The following is a 15,199-nucleotide window of genomic DNA, read 5'->3' on the forward strand; positions in this document are numbered from 1 at the left end:
CATCTAAGAAGGGGGAAAAAATCCTCTTCAGTCATCATTCATGTCTGCCGTACCATAACTTGTGATGATACATCTTGCTTCATTTTGAGGAGTCACAACAAAAACGTTTGGGAATCACTTCAGTAGATAATTGCTCCCTCTTAATACTGTATATAATATACACAAATAAAACTATATAACTAAGAATTAAAGAATGTTTATTAATAGGATGGTTACAACTGACTCTTGGGACTAAAACTTTAAACAAAAACCATTGTTACAGGGACATACTGGAAGACGGCAGCACAAGTCTGTTTTTGACAGCATATTAAAATAGTAAAACTATTTCTAACTATTAAACTTAACTTTACAAAACGCCACACTGTCTTAAAACACAATTGCATGTACACATTCCACTGTGGTTTAAGTTTAAAAGCTTCAATTTATATCCTATTTAAATCATATCCTCAGTTTGTTTCACACTGATGAGTTCAACTCCTTTTCAACTATTCTATTGTTCACATTTGAGGAGTTAACACAAGGCAAATATCACATCTCTCCTCTGTTCCATTGATTTTAATTTATGTGAGTCATTTTAGAATAATAATAATAAAAAAATGATATAATGTTTCAACTCCAATCACTCGTTCTCTGAGAAGTAAAAATCTTCCTCCTCGTCGCTTTCAGACAGCGCTCCATTGTTTCCCGGGAACATCTCCCAAACAACAAAGGTATCATTTTCTAGTGAAAAAGGGAAAGAAACGGATTGTGTTAAGCAACAAGACTCGTGTTACAAAAGAAATGTTGCAATATCTCTGTTCAGCTTTCAGTTACAGCTTTTGAAACGTGTCCGATTCATTTCTGAAAATATAAATAATGAACATCAAGTTAAACTGCTCTAACAGTGTCCATAAAATAAAAGCATTACACTGATTTTGTTTTGTATTATAAAGTGTTTCTGTTATTTTGTCCCTCTACTCCACTACTAAGACATAAACTCATGACCATAACATTTCTCAGGAAACCTACCCGTGTTACCACATCTTCTCATCGTTCGTTTAACTGATGGCGTGGGTGTGAAGCTCTGAAAGAAACAAAGAAGGAAATTATTTTACCAATACAAAATAATAATCCATGTGCCTCAGAATTAAAAAAAAATCTTGTGAATTTGTACCTTTACAGGAGGAGCCTGTTTGTAGACATTAAACTGACTTTTTTTCATCCTCTTCTGGAGTTGATAGACGTACTTGTCGTTGTTGTTACTTTTAAAATAAAGAAAGAGCCAAGTTAAGTTATCTTACTGCAGTCAACTCTTATGAGCTGGAATGCAGACTTCAGCGTTATTCACCTGTTTGGGGAGCCCATCATGCCAGGAGTGATATGCAGACACTGAGGTGTCTTTACTTCGGGGAAGCCTGTTGACATGGGGGTCAGGGGCTCCAGGTCTGACAATGTGGAGTCATGGTCATCACTCGGACACATGGAGGGCATCTATCCATCAAGACAGACACAAGGTGAACACCAATCACTCACCCTGAATAGTTTTGTGATCACAAAATGGAGGCTCCTTATAAAACCTCATATTTCTTGCATTATTTACCGAACCAGAAAGAAACAAACCTCAAACCGTTTATTCTGCATGTACGCAGTGCTGAAAACGTCATCAACATCTTCTCTGGGCATGGCCTCCAGGAACTGACGCACCTGCTGCTTTCTCTTTAAGGTTCCCACCCGGGCAGATATCACAGGATGATCTGTAACTAGTCACATTATAGCTTATCAACCTTCTGCCGTTAACCATGTCCATTCATTTGCAGAACGTAAATTTATGGGGTGGTGATGGCGCATAGATAAGATGCTTGCCTTTGGTGTGGGAGACCTGGGTTCGATTCCCACTGTGAGAAATCCACCATTGTGTCCCTGAACAAGACACTTAACCCCTAGTTGCTCCAAAGGCGTGCGACCTCTGACATGTATAGCAATTGTAAGTCGCTTTGGATAGAAGCATCAGCTAAATGAATTAAAATGTAAACTACCAATCCACTGAAATATTTATTATATTATTCTCAATCTTATCAAGCTCCAGACCTTTCAATAATATCACACAAAAATTAAAGGGGAACAATTTTACACATCCCAGTCTGTCTACAGGTAATAGGGAGTACTGCTGCATATGTTAAAAACCATCTTAGCTTGAGGTTCGAGGCTATGATAGCCGCTACTAGCGTAACACACCGAATCTCTGACCGGAATGTTGATGGTTGAGTTGCATTGTGGGTAATGTAGGCACCAGGTCTTGAGAAGGAAGGTGTACAATAAAAAAGATTATATCTCTGGTTCTGCTGAATTCATTTTGTTACAACGCTAAATCAGTGCATTCTCTTTTAACCAATTTGCTAAAAAGGCTACACAATCTACATCCCAAACGTTCTCTACCTGGATCTTTTGGTGCTTCCATTTTTTCCTTTTTGGGATTCTTGGCTCTCTTGGCAGGAGTCTGGGAGGTTCCCCAGGATGTGTGCTGCTTGTGGCACTCTTCTGCAGAACGTGTTCCCACCCTCCTCGCCACCTTTGCCCAGTAGCCTGCCCTGTGCTTTGGATAGTAGCACACTGCCCTGGGAAACACAAACACGCATGTTATAAAACAGACATATGTTTGTGCAATTATATGCAGGTCTTCAAAATGTTACTCTGTCATTCTGCAGGTATGCAAAACATACTCTTGTAGCTTCATGAGCTCTGCTTCGGTCCACTCTTCTTCATCTTGATGCTGTGTGTTGCCTGTGCTTGCCTTGTGTTTCTTGCTGGATTGTGTTGACTTAGGCAAAGGGTTTGTGGGTGGGGATGTCTTGGTGCATTTGCTCCGTTTATGCTTGGTTTGTGTTTGTATAGCATCGCTATTTCTGGTCACTCTAGCTCTGGTTCTCTTCTTCAGTTCCTCCCCGCTCTCCTCAGACGACTTGGATGACGACAAAAACATGTCGCTCGCCTGCGACTTGTTGAGAACCTTCACGCCCGTCTTCCTGTGCACTTCTTTCCCGCTCTTCTTTCTCCTAACACAGAACTCATCATCTGACGACTGATGGGGTGATGTTTTATCATTAACAGTGGAAGATTCTGTGGATGCTGCGACAGCCCGCTTGCTCCCCGAGGCTCTCACTGAAGGCCTTGTGGTGTCATGCGTCTGTTTTTTTGACCTCCGTGTTGAAGACTTCTCAGGTTCTCTTTGCTTTTGAGGGACAATGTCCACATGCTGTGTTCTCTCTGTAGCTGGACACCTTTGGCTGGACCTTGTCCTTCTGCCAGACCACTCGTCAGGGCTGCTAAATGTCTCCACGGGTGGTTCAGGTGAACAAGAGGGCTTCTTTTCATGGTTAACCTTGGCTCTGTTGCGTGTGCGGATAGGCGCCTTGACTCTCCTCAGTGGTACTGGTGCCTCTTCGTCACTCGCCGATTCACACTGCTTATGGCCTGGAAAGACAGAGGACAGTTTGTCTGCATGCAGCTCATAACTTATCTCACAAATTCTACAGTTCCTCAGGTATCTTTACTTTCACTGCAGGGCAGGAAAACGCGGGCAGGTTTCTGTGACGCGCCCGCAGACACTCTTGTGGCGACCTCCTGTGAGATAGAGATTAAACATGGTCACGGTGATAAAAAATACCATACGGTGTGAGGGCACATAGAAACACACAACCACTCACACTCACATTCACAGGGGGGAAAATATTCAGGATAATTAAGTAACTCTAATGAGCAAAGCTTTAGATGCTTACAGGCTGGCAGATGGAGGTGTCATAACATTCATGGATGGTAACATTCATGTGTGCATCAAGGATGACTCTCCCTCCTTTCCAGTACTCCAGAGGCGCCTTGATCACGCGACCACTTCGAGACACTTTTGTACAAGAAGAGGAGGCAGGAGGGCAGGAAGCAGCTAGAGAAGAGGAGAGAATAAAACGTTGGCTGTGCTTTGTGTTTAGTGCTAATTATCAAAGGTTAGCATGCTGGCATACTAAACTAAGATGGCAATCATGCTAAAACAATACTCCTGCTTAGCATCCCCATGTTAGCGGTGTTATTGTGAGCTGTACTCCCTTTTCAAATTGAATCAAACAAAAGTACAAAATAGCAAGAACTGGGAGAAAAGTTTCTACAAATCTCAAGCATATTTAGTTACTTATTTTTATGTTCTTGTACAGACCATTAATTTGCTTTTGTTTCTTTTGTACTTACGTGTCTTCATAGGCTTTTGCCTGCACCGCTTCACAGATCCATTGATGGACGATGCGCCAGATTTTGTCTTTGCTATGATGCTTCTCCCCTTACTGCTCCCCTCTGTTTCTCTGCTGGGATTGCCACAACAAAAAAAATTAAGCTGTTCAAAAGAAAAAAAAAACGCTCATTTTAAGAACTAACTATTTGGCTTGGTTTTTTGCCACTCACAACTCATTTCATTGCGTGCTTAAAATATTCAACATCCCCAACAAAGAGAAAAAAACATTGTTGTAATCAGTAACAGCATGGAGCAAAATAAATAAATTCTTACTCTCTTGACTCTGACAGGAACTTCTCATAAAGTGCCTTCCAGTTTGGAGGAAAGCCATTAACAAACTTCTTCAAAAGCCACTTTGGAAACACTGCAGGTAAAAAGTTATTATTAATCCATGCAAAATTGGAACTTGCATCTATATGCATGTTTATTTATGTACTTTTAACTTCTTTTTGCCAAAGTGAAATTCACTAGAAAATACCTACTGATGCAGAATCTGGCTTACCGGAGTGAACGTCAAAGTTCATCTTGCCAACCAAGACGTAAACCCTCCCAGAGATAGTCTTTACCACACAATTAGAAACCCTCTCAGTGATGATGTTACTGTTCCATGGTATGTTGTTCTCCCTGGGTGGAAAAGAAAGTAAAAAATCCCAGTGTTCAGTTAAACCACACAAACATCTAAAGCTAAAGTTACTTTAGGCAATTTACTTCTGAAGCATTTTTTGTTATATAGGTCGAGATTCTTTACATTTAGGACAGCATTCAAATAAATCAAATGCTCTGATCTGTGATCTGTGGCTGCTGCAGGATTGCAATAAGTAAAGACTGGCGAGCCCACCTGTCTGTCTACCTACCTATTAGCTATAATACACTTTGATTGCGTTGTGTTCTTCTTCACAAACATTTTTTATAGTTCATCATTGATCATTCATTTTTGATAAATCAGGATGTCTCAAGAAACGCTTACCTGTGGATTCCATCAACAAAGAGGCCCTTATGATTCTTCCTCAGGAACCACTTTTTGAGATAAATCACACTCTCCTGTCAAAGAGGAAAACACAAGCCCAATAAGGAACAACAGACAAAACTGTCAAAGAGACAGAGAGGACAAACTATGTTCAATTTCTATTTCCCACTTGATCTCCAATGTGCCAGCAAATCCAGACCTTTTGGTCTCCAACATTTTGAATTTATTAGTGGTCTGATTTCACGTGTTCAATCAACACAAGATAATCTTTTATTTTTGCCTAACTGTTCATCCCTATATGCAAAAAACATTTATCAAAAACTTAAATTTAAAGATTCTACTCACACTTGGGAATTTTGCGCAGTTCGGCCATTTGTTGCGCTTGAACACAGCCTCTTGTTTCTTCGGTATGGAGATTCGTGGCGTGTTGAGTACGAGAGGGTCTTCAAGCAAAACAGCTTGTGATGGCTCAGCAGGGATCAGGGCATCCTCAGAGGGATCTGTGTCTGACTGGCTGTCAGCTGACTCTTCTGTGGGCCGGGTGACAGGCGCCACACTTTCTGGAGCACTTGCAAAGGCACTGTCCTCCATCTCACGCATACTGTGAGCTGTGGAGGGAGGCGAGTCTCTGGACTGATGGAAATTACCTGTGGAAAAGAATGTAAGTAATAACAAGAACCAAACTATGTTGTGCAGCATATAAAATGCAAACATGACAAACCATGTCTAACATACTATGTCTTCATACACACACAGCTTAAACTAAACTTTTTGCTTTTGGTTTGCTGGATTCAAGTCTGTCCACTTCACACTCACCGCCATCAAAGAGATCCCTCGTGCTGCTGCAGACTTTTTGAACCTCCAGCTGCTCCACTTTACTTTCCCTCTCCTTCATGTAAGCAAACATCTTGGCTGGAGACATTGGAAGAATTTTTTCCATAGTAACATAACAACCTGTTCAAAACAACAGACACTTCTGTCAGTTTCTTCCCTCCAAATGATGACGCAGGGGAAAAGAGTTTCACTTAAAACAAAGCAGCAATAATATCTCACGTTTCGTTGCGGTGGGTCTTGGTGGTGGGAACATGGCTTCCTGAGTGAACTGGTTCATCTCTGATCGGTCAGCAGAGGATCCTCCAAGATCCATGGGAGTGTTCTTCTGGGTGTCATCCTTGCTTGATGCACTGGAGGTTTTCCTTTCTCGTGGCTGGCTTATGATTTCATTGCTAATCTCCTTTGTACTGCTGCTGACTTTGTTCAACTCATGCAGCTCCCATTTCCTCTTCCTCAACCTCTTCCTCATGGGGGAAAATATATAGGTTGGAGAAGTCAGTTCTTCGAGAGGAGCACATTCCTCCTCAAACACACTCCTTACATAGTCATTTTCTACAGGCTGTATCTTTACTGGAGTCCTGCTGGTCACCTTAAAACCATTCAAGTCTCTGATCTGAGGTGGTTCTGTGAGGATCTGCTTCCTGAAGGGACGAGAGTCAACTGTTGACTCCAGGAAGGCTCTCTGTCTTTGTGTACATCCATGTCCTATGTCAGTCACAGGAGGCATTTCCTCCACGAGCCTGCTGCTGAGGTCTGAATACGAGCACCCTGTTTTCTGAGGACTCGATATAGGCGACAGGGTCAAGGCCTGCGCTTCATTGCGATACGAACCAAACCTCTGATTCTCCTTGAGATCGTCGGTCATCCAGGTGCTCTCTGCTCTCTTCCTGGGCGACCTAAAACCTGCCCCATGTTTCTCTCTAACGTTACACAGCGGAGCCTTGCCTGTTAAAGTCCCGTCCTTCGCGCACATCCCTTCCCTCTGCACTTTAGATTTTAGCTTAGCAAACACCTTGGCAGGAGATTCAAACCGCGGTCTCGTGTGTTGTAATACATGGTGATATGACGCCATGGTGTTGGGGAGGGGAAGAAAACAGATTAACTTACATCCGTGGCGTATGCTAGCAGCTAGCTCGCTAGCCCGCAAATTTCAAATTTCTCATTATTGCCGCCCTTGGCTAGAAACCTGTGACGTAGTTCCAAAACATACGTCACTTCCGCAGAGGCTTCTTCTTCTGCTTCTTTTCCTTCTTCTTCTTCTTCTCTTCGTTAACGGCGGATTGCAAACAACTTTTAGGTGCATACCGCCACCTACTGTACTGGAGTGAGTAACATCATATAACTCAAGTACAAAACTCATAAATAAGGTGCTCTCATATTCTGTTTACCAACCCAGTGTCTTTAAGGAATTAAAATAATGCCTTCCTGGTGATTCTTATCCCCTTTTACCCTCCTTCTGTTCCCAATACCCCCATCAGATTCCATTCCTGCCCTTGAAATATCTGTCTTTCCAACTCAAACAGTATGTAGTGCAAAATGACATGTTCAATATTTTCTTTAACCCCACACTTTTCACACTTTTCACTATTCCTTTTCCCCAATAAGAACAACAACTGTGTGATCAACTCTTTCGATCAAGTCTAGTCATTATAATTTCCTCCCACCTGCCCTTTCCCTATAATTTTTATTACTGACAGACTTTTGTATTTTATAGTAACTCCTTCCTTTCCTGTCTTCTCCCTCCATTTCTGCCATATTTCAATACCTTTCTTCTTAATTACTGCTTTTACTTCTCTTTTTCCTTGTGGTATTTGAACTGTTATTTCCTTTTGTAATGCCTCTTTTGCTAGTTTGTCTGCAATCTCAATCTCGTTAACTCCCTCGTGTGCAGGCACCCAACAAAACGGAACATCTAACGTTATCCCTCCCCGATGTAATCTTAATAAGCTGTGAAACATTTCTATCAGTAGGTCTTCTCTGACAGATGTCATTGTCTGAATGCTTTTAATAACTGCTAAGGAGTCATGGCATAACATAACAGATCTTGTCCTGGGGCTGTATATCCCATGCCTAATGAGCTATGTTGAGTTCTGATATTGTAAAATCCACATCTAGCACAGCCACAAAAGCCCTACCCAACATCTCTGCCTATTCTTTGTCCAACACTACCGCTTGTCCTCCATCTATGAAAGGTAGGATTTTAGTCACTTTCCTTTTCCCACTCATTCTTTTAAACATAGACCATATGTCCCCTAACTCTACTCCTCTACAATGGTGGAACAGAATTCTCTCCAATTTTTCTTTTTGGTTAACTTAATTGTCCTATGTGCCACAGGACTTTTCCTTTGAAAATCCAAAAAATTCTCTCGTGACAAAATTCTTCTTTAATGTTTTAAAAGCTTTGTTTCGTTCTTTTACAGCTCTGCTACACTCCTCATTCCACCAGGGGACCACTTTCTTCCTGCCCTTTGTTGTTCTTTTTGGAATACTTAAATTTGCTGCATTTATAATGTGTTCTGTAATTTGCTTTGTGCATTCCTCTACATCACCTTCTAATGTCACATGGTTTGCTGACTTCGTACAACATATACAAAATTTTTCCCAGTCTGCTTTCTCAAAGCACCATCTGTTAATTGTACTTCCTTCTTGAAAACATACATTTGTGATGTTGTGATGTTGTTTGCTGCTTGCATGTATCAGTATTTGTTTATTGTTCAAAAATCTTGCAAATTTAATTTTGCCGATCTCCGTCTCAATCGCCCTGGTAGGTTCAATTGGGTGATAGTGCCCGCCATCCTGGTTAAACTCAATTATAACGTTCCAATTGTTTCCTTGCACTTTCTCACACTTCTGTCACAGAACCACTCAGTGAATTAGGTCAAAAGAAATTAAGCTAAGAACTTGTCAAACATTATCTGGCTTTCACATTGAAAACTTAATGAAAAGTGAATTGGAGAGGAAATAAAGATGATGTTTCTCTTTCCTCCTCCATCCCTGTCCCTCAGATATATTCCAGCAAGGTCTGTTGGAGCGAGTGCCTCAGAAGATCAATGAAATCCCTCTGTACTACATGGGCAGAAACTACCTGGAGTCACTGATGGCCAGTTAACATTTGGGGACTGGGTCAGGATTAGGTGAGCAGAAAACTGTCTTAATCTGCAAGAAGTATTATTCAAAATCAAGCAACACTCAACTGTATTGTTAAAGTGATATATTTACTTATTATAACCTCTCACTTTGTCCCCTCTCCAGTGAAATGCTACTTGGACCTATACCAAAGTATTTCAACTTTTTGCCCAAACAAGTGAATTTCAACTTCACTACTAAAAAAACACCCAGGTTTTTCTTTTGACTCTAGAGAATAAGATTACAAGAAAGGACATTATTGTTTTAAACGATAAAGACTATTGAATAGTCTGCTTATTTGACTTATGGTGCAGTAGTAGACTATAAGGGTGTTCGTGTTCTTGTACTGAAATATATGCAATAAACTCTTTTGCCACCCTGAGAAATTTCTGTGTCTTATTTTATATTTTACTTCTAGTTAAAGAAGCTGAAAGGTGTGATTTCTGATCCAGTCCAGCAATGCTCTGTGAAATACATTTAAACATAGCCGTTTACATGAAGCTTAAGGAGATTGAAATGAAAGCCAGCTGAGTTTAATTATTTCACTCAGTGAAATTAATCATTTAAATGTTAATGACAGCCTTTATTAGGTATAATTGTAAAATGTAATCTATTCAACATCTTTGTGATAAAATGTATTTGTGTGATGCTTGTAATATGGTTTTTACTCGGAGCTGTTGATTCTACTTTTGAGATGGAGAGTAGATGGTTTCATATTGTATTTAATCTATTTCAATGATTTTTTAAACAATGACATGTACATACTGTACATGAGGAAGACAATGGCAATATTAGAGACACCTCCAAATATAATGCAGCACCCAAAGGAAAACCCTGTGTTGATTAAATGTGTAACAAGCAATATCCAAGGTGTTATTTAGAAACATAAAATAACTGAACATGCTTGCATTATTCAAAATGTATGTATGAAAGATAAATTCCAGTTATACTTAAGAATAATTTCAGAAGAAGATTTCAAAAAGTGTCCAATAAAGTAGGGGAGACCGAGGGCAATTGTAACATATTTTAGATTTTCCTAATAATTCACAAACTAGATACACTAGTCATCTTTTGATACAAGAAACATATATGTGCACTAATTAATAATACACTTGATATATTTTCACTTATAAGAACAAGACTAAAATATTTAATTAAATGCAAGATGTTGAAAAATAAGTTATATTAACCCACTGCATCTCAAGTAAAATCCTATGCACCCTCAAAGTAATTACTTTACAGGTAATATAAGAGTTCTTAAATAGTTCATTTTAGATGTCAGGCATCCTCTGCTCTCTCTGTTCTAACTTCATAAAATTGCTTTTTACAAGTGAACTAGTCATTCTCTTTGGTTTTGCTGGGTCTTATACCATCAACTACTTAAGTCCACTATACAGACAATGAAGGAACTTTACTTTTGCAGACTTAGGCCTATATAATATTCACACTTTCTGTAAACACATATAAAACACTATTTTATACAAAGAATGTTGGCCTATGTTAATTGGTGATTTGTTCATACTAGAACAAATCCATTTCTTTTAATACACCCTTTTTTAATAAGGTTTTACAATCATATTTAGTAAAATATGCTTATTTCCAAAACAGACAGACAAGCTGCTTACATTGGGCCATGTGAAGTTGCAGCCATGATAAAATCTGTATGCCCACTAGCCACAACTATATAAGTTTGTTAGTGTTAATTGTTAATCAATAAACTAGAGATAAAATGTATTCTAGTTTAGATTTGCAGTCATCTGAACTAGACACCAGAAGAAAAATGCTGCACATCCAAAAAGTTACTTTCATACCTCAAAATCAGTATTTTGTTTAAAACTTCTGCTAAGGTGAAATGATCCTGCTCCTTTTCCACAGGCAGAGAGAGAGTCCTATTGAGCATGTGCAGATTAAGTGTCATCACTCTAGCTTGTTTCTGATTGGAGAAATTGAGTGTGTTACAATTGCCCCCTGTTACAATTGCCCCCGGTCTCCCCTATTTGCACAGACTGTGTGCCTGTAACTTGTAAGATAATGTCATACATTTACATAATTAAATGTTGGTCAACTGATTTATTATTATTATAAGAACTGTAACATCTTAGAAACGTGGCAAGTAACAGGCGGGTTTCGTTCCCAAACCTGCGACTTTAGTTGAGTAGCGAGTGCCAATCAGTAGTCACCAGGTGCAGTCCTGACTGTGACTCTGCTGGTTTCAATAGAGGGTTTGGCGCGGATCAAGAAAATTCAATGTACTAATGTTTATGAGAGCTACCAGCAGTCTGAACCACGAAGTGTTACCTTGCCAGGTAAACAACCACCAATGACACAGCACTGATAATGAGCGTGTGGTCACTGAAAGCAGGTTCTTGTAAATGTCTTCTTTCACATAAACCTGTATTACTGCATTAAGAACTACACTTATTAACAAATCTGGGCCTGCATGTGTTTTTACAGCTGAACCATTATGTAATTTATGAAGGACAGTAACACACAAACATCACTTTGTGACTGTCAATCACAGAGTTAAGTCACAGACTTTGATTGTAGTGACTACTTTGTTTTTCCTTTTTGTGTGAATCACTCTTGGACTGTGCTTGCTTGTAGAAATACATGACCAAAAAAAAATCCAATGTCCAGATGGTGCGTTCCAACATGTGAGTGTTCATTTACTTCTTGCTTACAGAGGCTGAAAGAAAATGACTGCATGAACTAAACGCTAACTGAGGTATTAAAAGGTAACGATACAATCCACACACAGCCTAAAAACTGTATGCTCAGCTGTGCCACTAGGCTGCAGCACACTCTGTTATGCCTTCTGGACCTGTAAAGACAGAGCATTAGCAAATCACCTAAATATCTAAACATACAAATTTGCAAAAAAAATAAATATAAACTATCAAATTGGCTCCTACAATGATCCTTCTTTAAATGTTAATATTACTATTGTCATGTTATATCTGCTCTTCTGCCTTTTTGAAACTAACTAAATTGTTAACTTGGTGGGTCAAATGTATGAGAATATATTAACCTATGCTGCCCTACAAAGGTTAAGTGCAGTAACTATGCAAACACTGAAACTGAAACATGCCTTTTAAAGTTTTGAGACTAGCCAGTCAAACATGTTGTGGTTAGATCAGTGATAATGCATTCATGTAATACCCTTAGGAAGACTTGTTTTTTTTTTATAGATAAAAAACAGGACCAATGATGTGACCTTTGACCCTCAAAGCAGATACTGCACTCTGCTTTGGATGACCTTAACCAACTAAAACAGTATTGCAAAGTGCAGTATCTACAATCTAAATGTGTTCATCCAACTTTCTTGTGTTTCTTACTACATGTATGTTTTTAATAGTTTTATTGTTTGCAAGTTAATGTTGAAATTGCTCAATAGTAAGCCTCAAAATTCTTCAAAAGTCTTTTATTGCAATGCCCCTCTTTACTACAGTGTTTTGCTGTTAAGAAATTGACTTTGAAGAAAATGTCATCTTCATTGTCGTCTTTTCCCCAACCACCATTAGGATTTTACACAATAAATATTATATTCGGTTGCATTAGAATTTTCAATTTAATTAAATTCCTTTATAACAAACCAAGGTTATTTTTAAAACGGTAGTTAAAAATTCACGCAATTCAAACAGTATGAAATGGAAGAACAAGTAGAGTGTGCGCTGGTCCACTATTCTGAGAGGCACAGCTAACTTTAGCTAATATTAACTGGCCTAATGTAACTTTACTGGAGGATCTTTTGAAGGGGTTACCTCTGTCACAACAATTGGAATAGTTGCTTGAAATGTGAAGAGATGTCTGAAACAAAACATCAACGCGATTTCAATCATCTGATGGAATCGTCTGGCCTAAAACCCAGCAGGTTACATTTTTAGAAGACAGAGGACACTGAAATACCTTTGGTAAGAAATATCAGTTTTGTTTTAACTTTTTAAACTACACTAGCCAACTTAGTTAGCTAATGTTAACTGATTTTATAAAGCTGTCTTTTCAACGTTAGATGTTAACATTTTGCTATCCTCCTTAATACCCTTTGGATATTTACATTTCAACTAGGGCTGGGCATGTTAACGCGTTATTGGCGATTATATTATCGCACTTTAATGCAGTTTTTATTTTATTATTTTGAAAGTCCCTTGCTCACTGGCTCTGAATACACATACAGTCAAACCAGGGCTGGACTAGGACAAAAAAATTAGCCCTGGCAATTTTGGCCCAGGCGGCCCACCAAAATCGGTCAGACATCCCTCACAAATGCACCATTCTTGCTTTTTAAGGGTTTGACAACTCTCAGCCCATGAGACTTGACAGTGCACACTAGTGGGGCCATGACAACAAGACAATATATTTTAATAGGCTTAGTATTTTAGGGGGGGGATGTATTGACGAAATAGTTGAAGATTTTAAACATTAAATACTTCCTGCATTCTGGTGAATTTTTCTGCACCAATTGGGGAAATGTCTTCCTTATATAAAGGGAAACACAAAATTCAGATGACAATTCAAAATATATATATAGTGCTGTAAGGTCTCAGGCATTCTGTATTGCTGTCAAATGTTTCTCCTGTTTTAATTTCATTCCTGCTGATCAACACACATGCAGGCATGACTGAAATAACCTAAAGTCTTTAAATGTGCACGTTGCACCTTTTCATCTCAATGATGAATTCATTTTAATTCGGTTATAAAACCCTGCACCTTTAATAGCTCCTATGTTTAAGCAGCTTTTCTGCTCATGTTTAAAACTTCCTGTGCATTAAAAACCTCTCCCACATATCTGTTCGCTGACATTTGCAGAATAAAGATTTTGCGATTGTATTACGAGATGATGTGAACGAAGTCACATTTGAACAAAATCTACCTGCCCCACTGCTGTGCATTACCCTGCGTTATTGCTGATATGGTAGTAGGCTGCTACACTGAAAAAAAAAATCCTTTGGATTTACTCGATTTTAATGTGTACATCGGTCCCACATGATCAGAATGTGGCTAACTAACATAATTTTCCTGTTTTTCCTCAATGAATTATTGCTTGTCAAACCAAAATAATTAATTCATATTAGACAGTTTAAAAGAATCATGTTGACTCAACATGTTATTTGTCAGTTACTATAATGCCATCATATTGTGTAATGTTAATGTAAATCCATGATGTCCAGGGTACCTGATTATCAATTGTAACTCCAACTTGATTTCTTAATGCTTATGTTACTCAAAGGAATTATGTACCTTCAAGGTAATTTCATTATGTCCTAGGTATCTGAGATAGGTCTGTAAATCTTACTTGATTTGGTAAAGTTTATTCTATCCAAATGTATTGCAGACATCGGTTCGTGTGCTCAGATATTTGCATTGACAAAAAAGGCTGAGTCAGAGTTTTGCACTAAACGTTCGTTATATTGAATAATACAAACTTTATCCAAAAAGAGGACTGCAGTTGTGTTTGCTGATTTCAACTGTTACAAGTTGTGCATTCCTAGGAGCAAATACAAAACATGAATAAAACTTTTCCCTTAACTAAACCAAATGTCTTGTGTTCAAATGTTGCTGGCACTGAAGGGCCTATTTTTTAGAGCCTTTCTTAGAAAGTTTACTCCCACACCTGCATACTCCATTTTCACTGTGCCAACAGGTAGCAGTATTAATTTACACCAAGCAGCAAATGGAATTAACATTTTTAACAGTCAACAAGAGAAAATGATAAGGCAGTGCAAATGGTATAAGATGCCTTTGACAACAATTGAAATGTCTTGTGTCCTCATGTTGCAGGCAGTGTAGTCTCTGACGTGCCTGTTTTTTAGAGCCAGTGCTTTATTAGACAGTTTACATCCGACCCTGCATACACCATTTTTACTGTGCTAACAGTATATCTTTATGAAAAAAGTAAACATCAACACTTCGTAAACATTTGTTTTTAACTAAGGAACAAATATATAGATCTCTTAACCTTGTATACGGAGTTGTGAGAGTATTCAAAGCATCAAATACAATATATTGCAGAGGTTTAA

General features: G+C 38.8%; 1 protein-coding gene across 4 annotated transcripts; it reads right to left on the reverse strand.

Annotated features, from left to right (window-relative positions):
• Nucleotides 1-180: 180 nt before the first annotated feature.
• mis18bp1 (MIS18 binding protein 1) lies at nucleotides 181-7,245 on the reverse strand. Of its 4 annotated transcripts, none has more exons than XM_038729425.1 (16): nucleotides 6,276-7,245; nucleotides 6,039-6,176; nucleotides 5,568-5,869; nucleotides 5,223-5,296; nucleotides 4,758-4,879; nucleotides 4,529-4,619; nucleotides 4,216-4,325; nucleotides 3,756-3,916; nucleotides 3,531-3,600; nucleotides 2,700-3,450; nucleotides 2,416-2,594; nucleotides 1,600-1,733; nucleotides 1,328-1,470; nucleotides 1,154-1,241; nucleotides 1,009-1,063; nucleotides 181-720 (listed from the first exon to the last, which is right to left on the reverse strand). In XM_038729425.1, the coding sequence occupies exons 1-16, from the start codon at nucleotides 7,126-7,128 to the stop codon at nucleotides 620-622; spliced, it is 3,372 nt and encodes a 1,123-aa protein (XP_038585353.1). In that variant the 5' UTR covers nucleotides 7,129-7,245; the 3' UTR covers nucleotides 181-619. The 4 variants fall into 4 exon arrangements, with proteins under 4 accessions (XP_038585353.1, XP_038585351.1, XP_038585352.1 ...); XM_038729423.1 differs by having other exon boundaries at nucleotides 1,600-1,739; XM_038729424.1 differs by having other exon boundaries at nucleotides 4,216-4,328.
• Nucleotides 7,246-15,199: the final 7,954 nt, after the last annotated feature.

This window comes from Micropterus salmoides, unplaced genomic scaffold (assembly GCF_014851395.1).
Source record: "Micropterus salmoides isolate LMB-PRFRI ecotype aquatic unplaced genomic scaffold, ASM1485139v1 Ms_hic_scaffold_19, whole genome shotgun sequence".
NCBI classification, from domain to species: domain Eukaryota; kingdom Metazoa; phylum Chordata; class Actinopteri; order Centrarchiformes; family Centrarchidae; genus Micropterus; species Micropterus salmoides.

Excerpts from the sequence above, each read along its gene's own strand:
- mis18bp1 (XM_038729421.1), bottom strand. The coding sequence starts at position 7,128 with ATGGCGTCATATCACCATGTATTACAACACACGAGACCGCGGTTTGAA. Across the intron at positions 1,740-2,415 it reads GGAAGCACCAAAAGATCCAG|TTACAGATCATCCTGTGATA; the intron begins GTAGAGAACGTT and ends TAATGTGACTAG. Across the intron at positions 1,471-1,599 it reads TGCAGAATAAACGGTTTGAG|ATGCCCTCCATGTGTCCGAG; the intron begins GTTTGTTTCTTT and ends CTTGATGGATAG.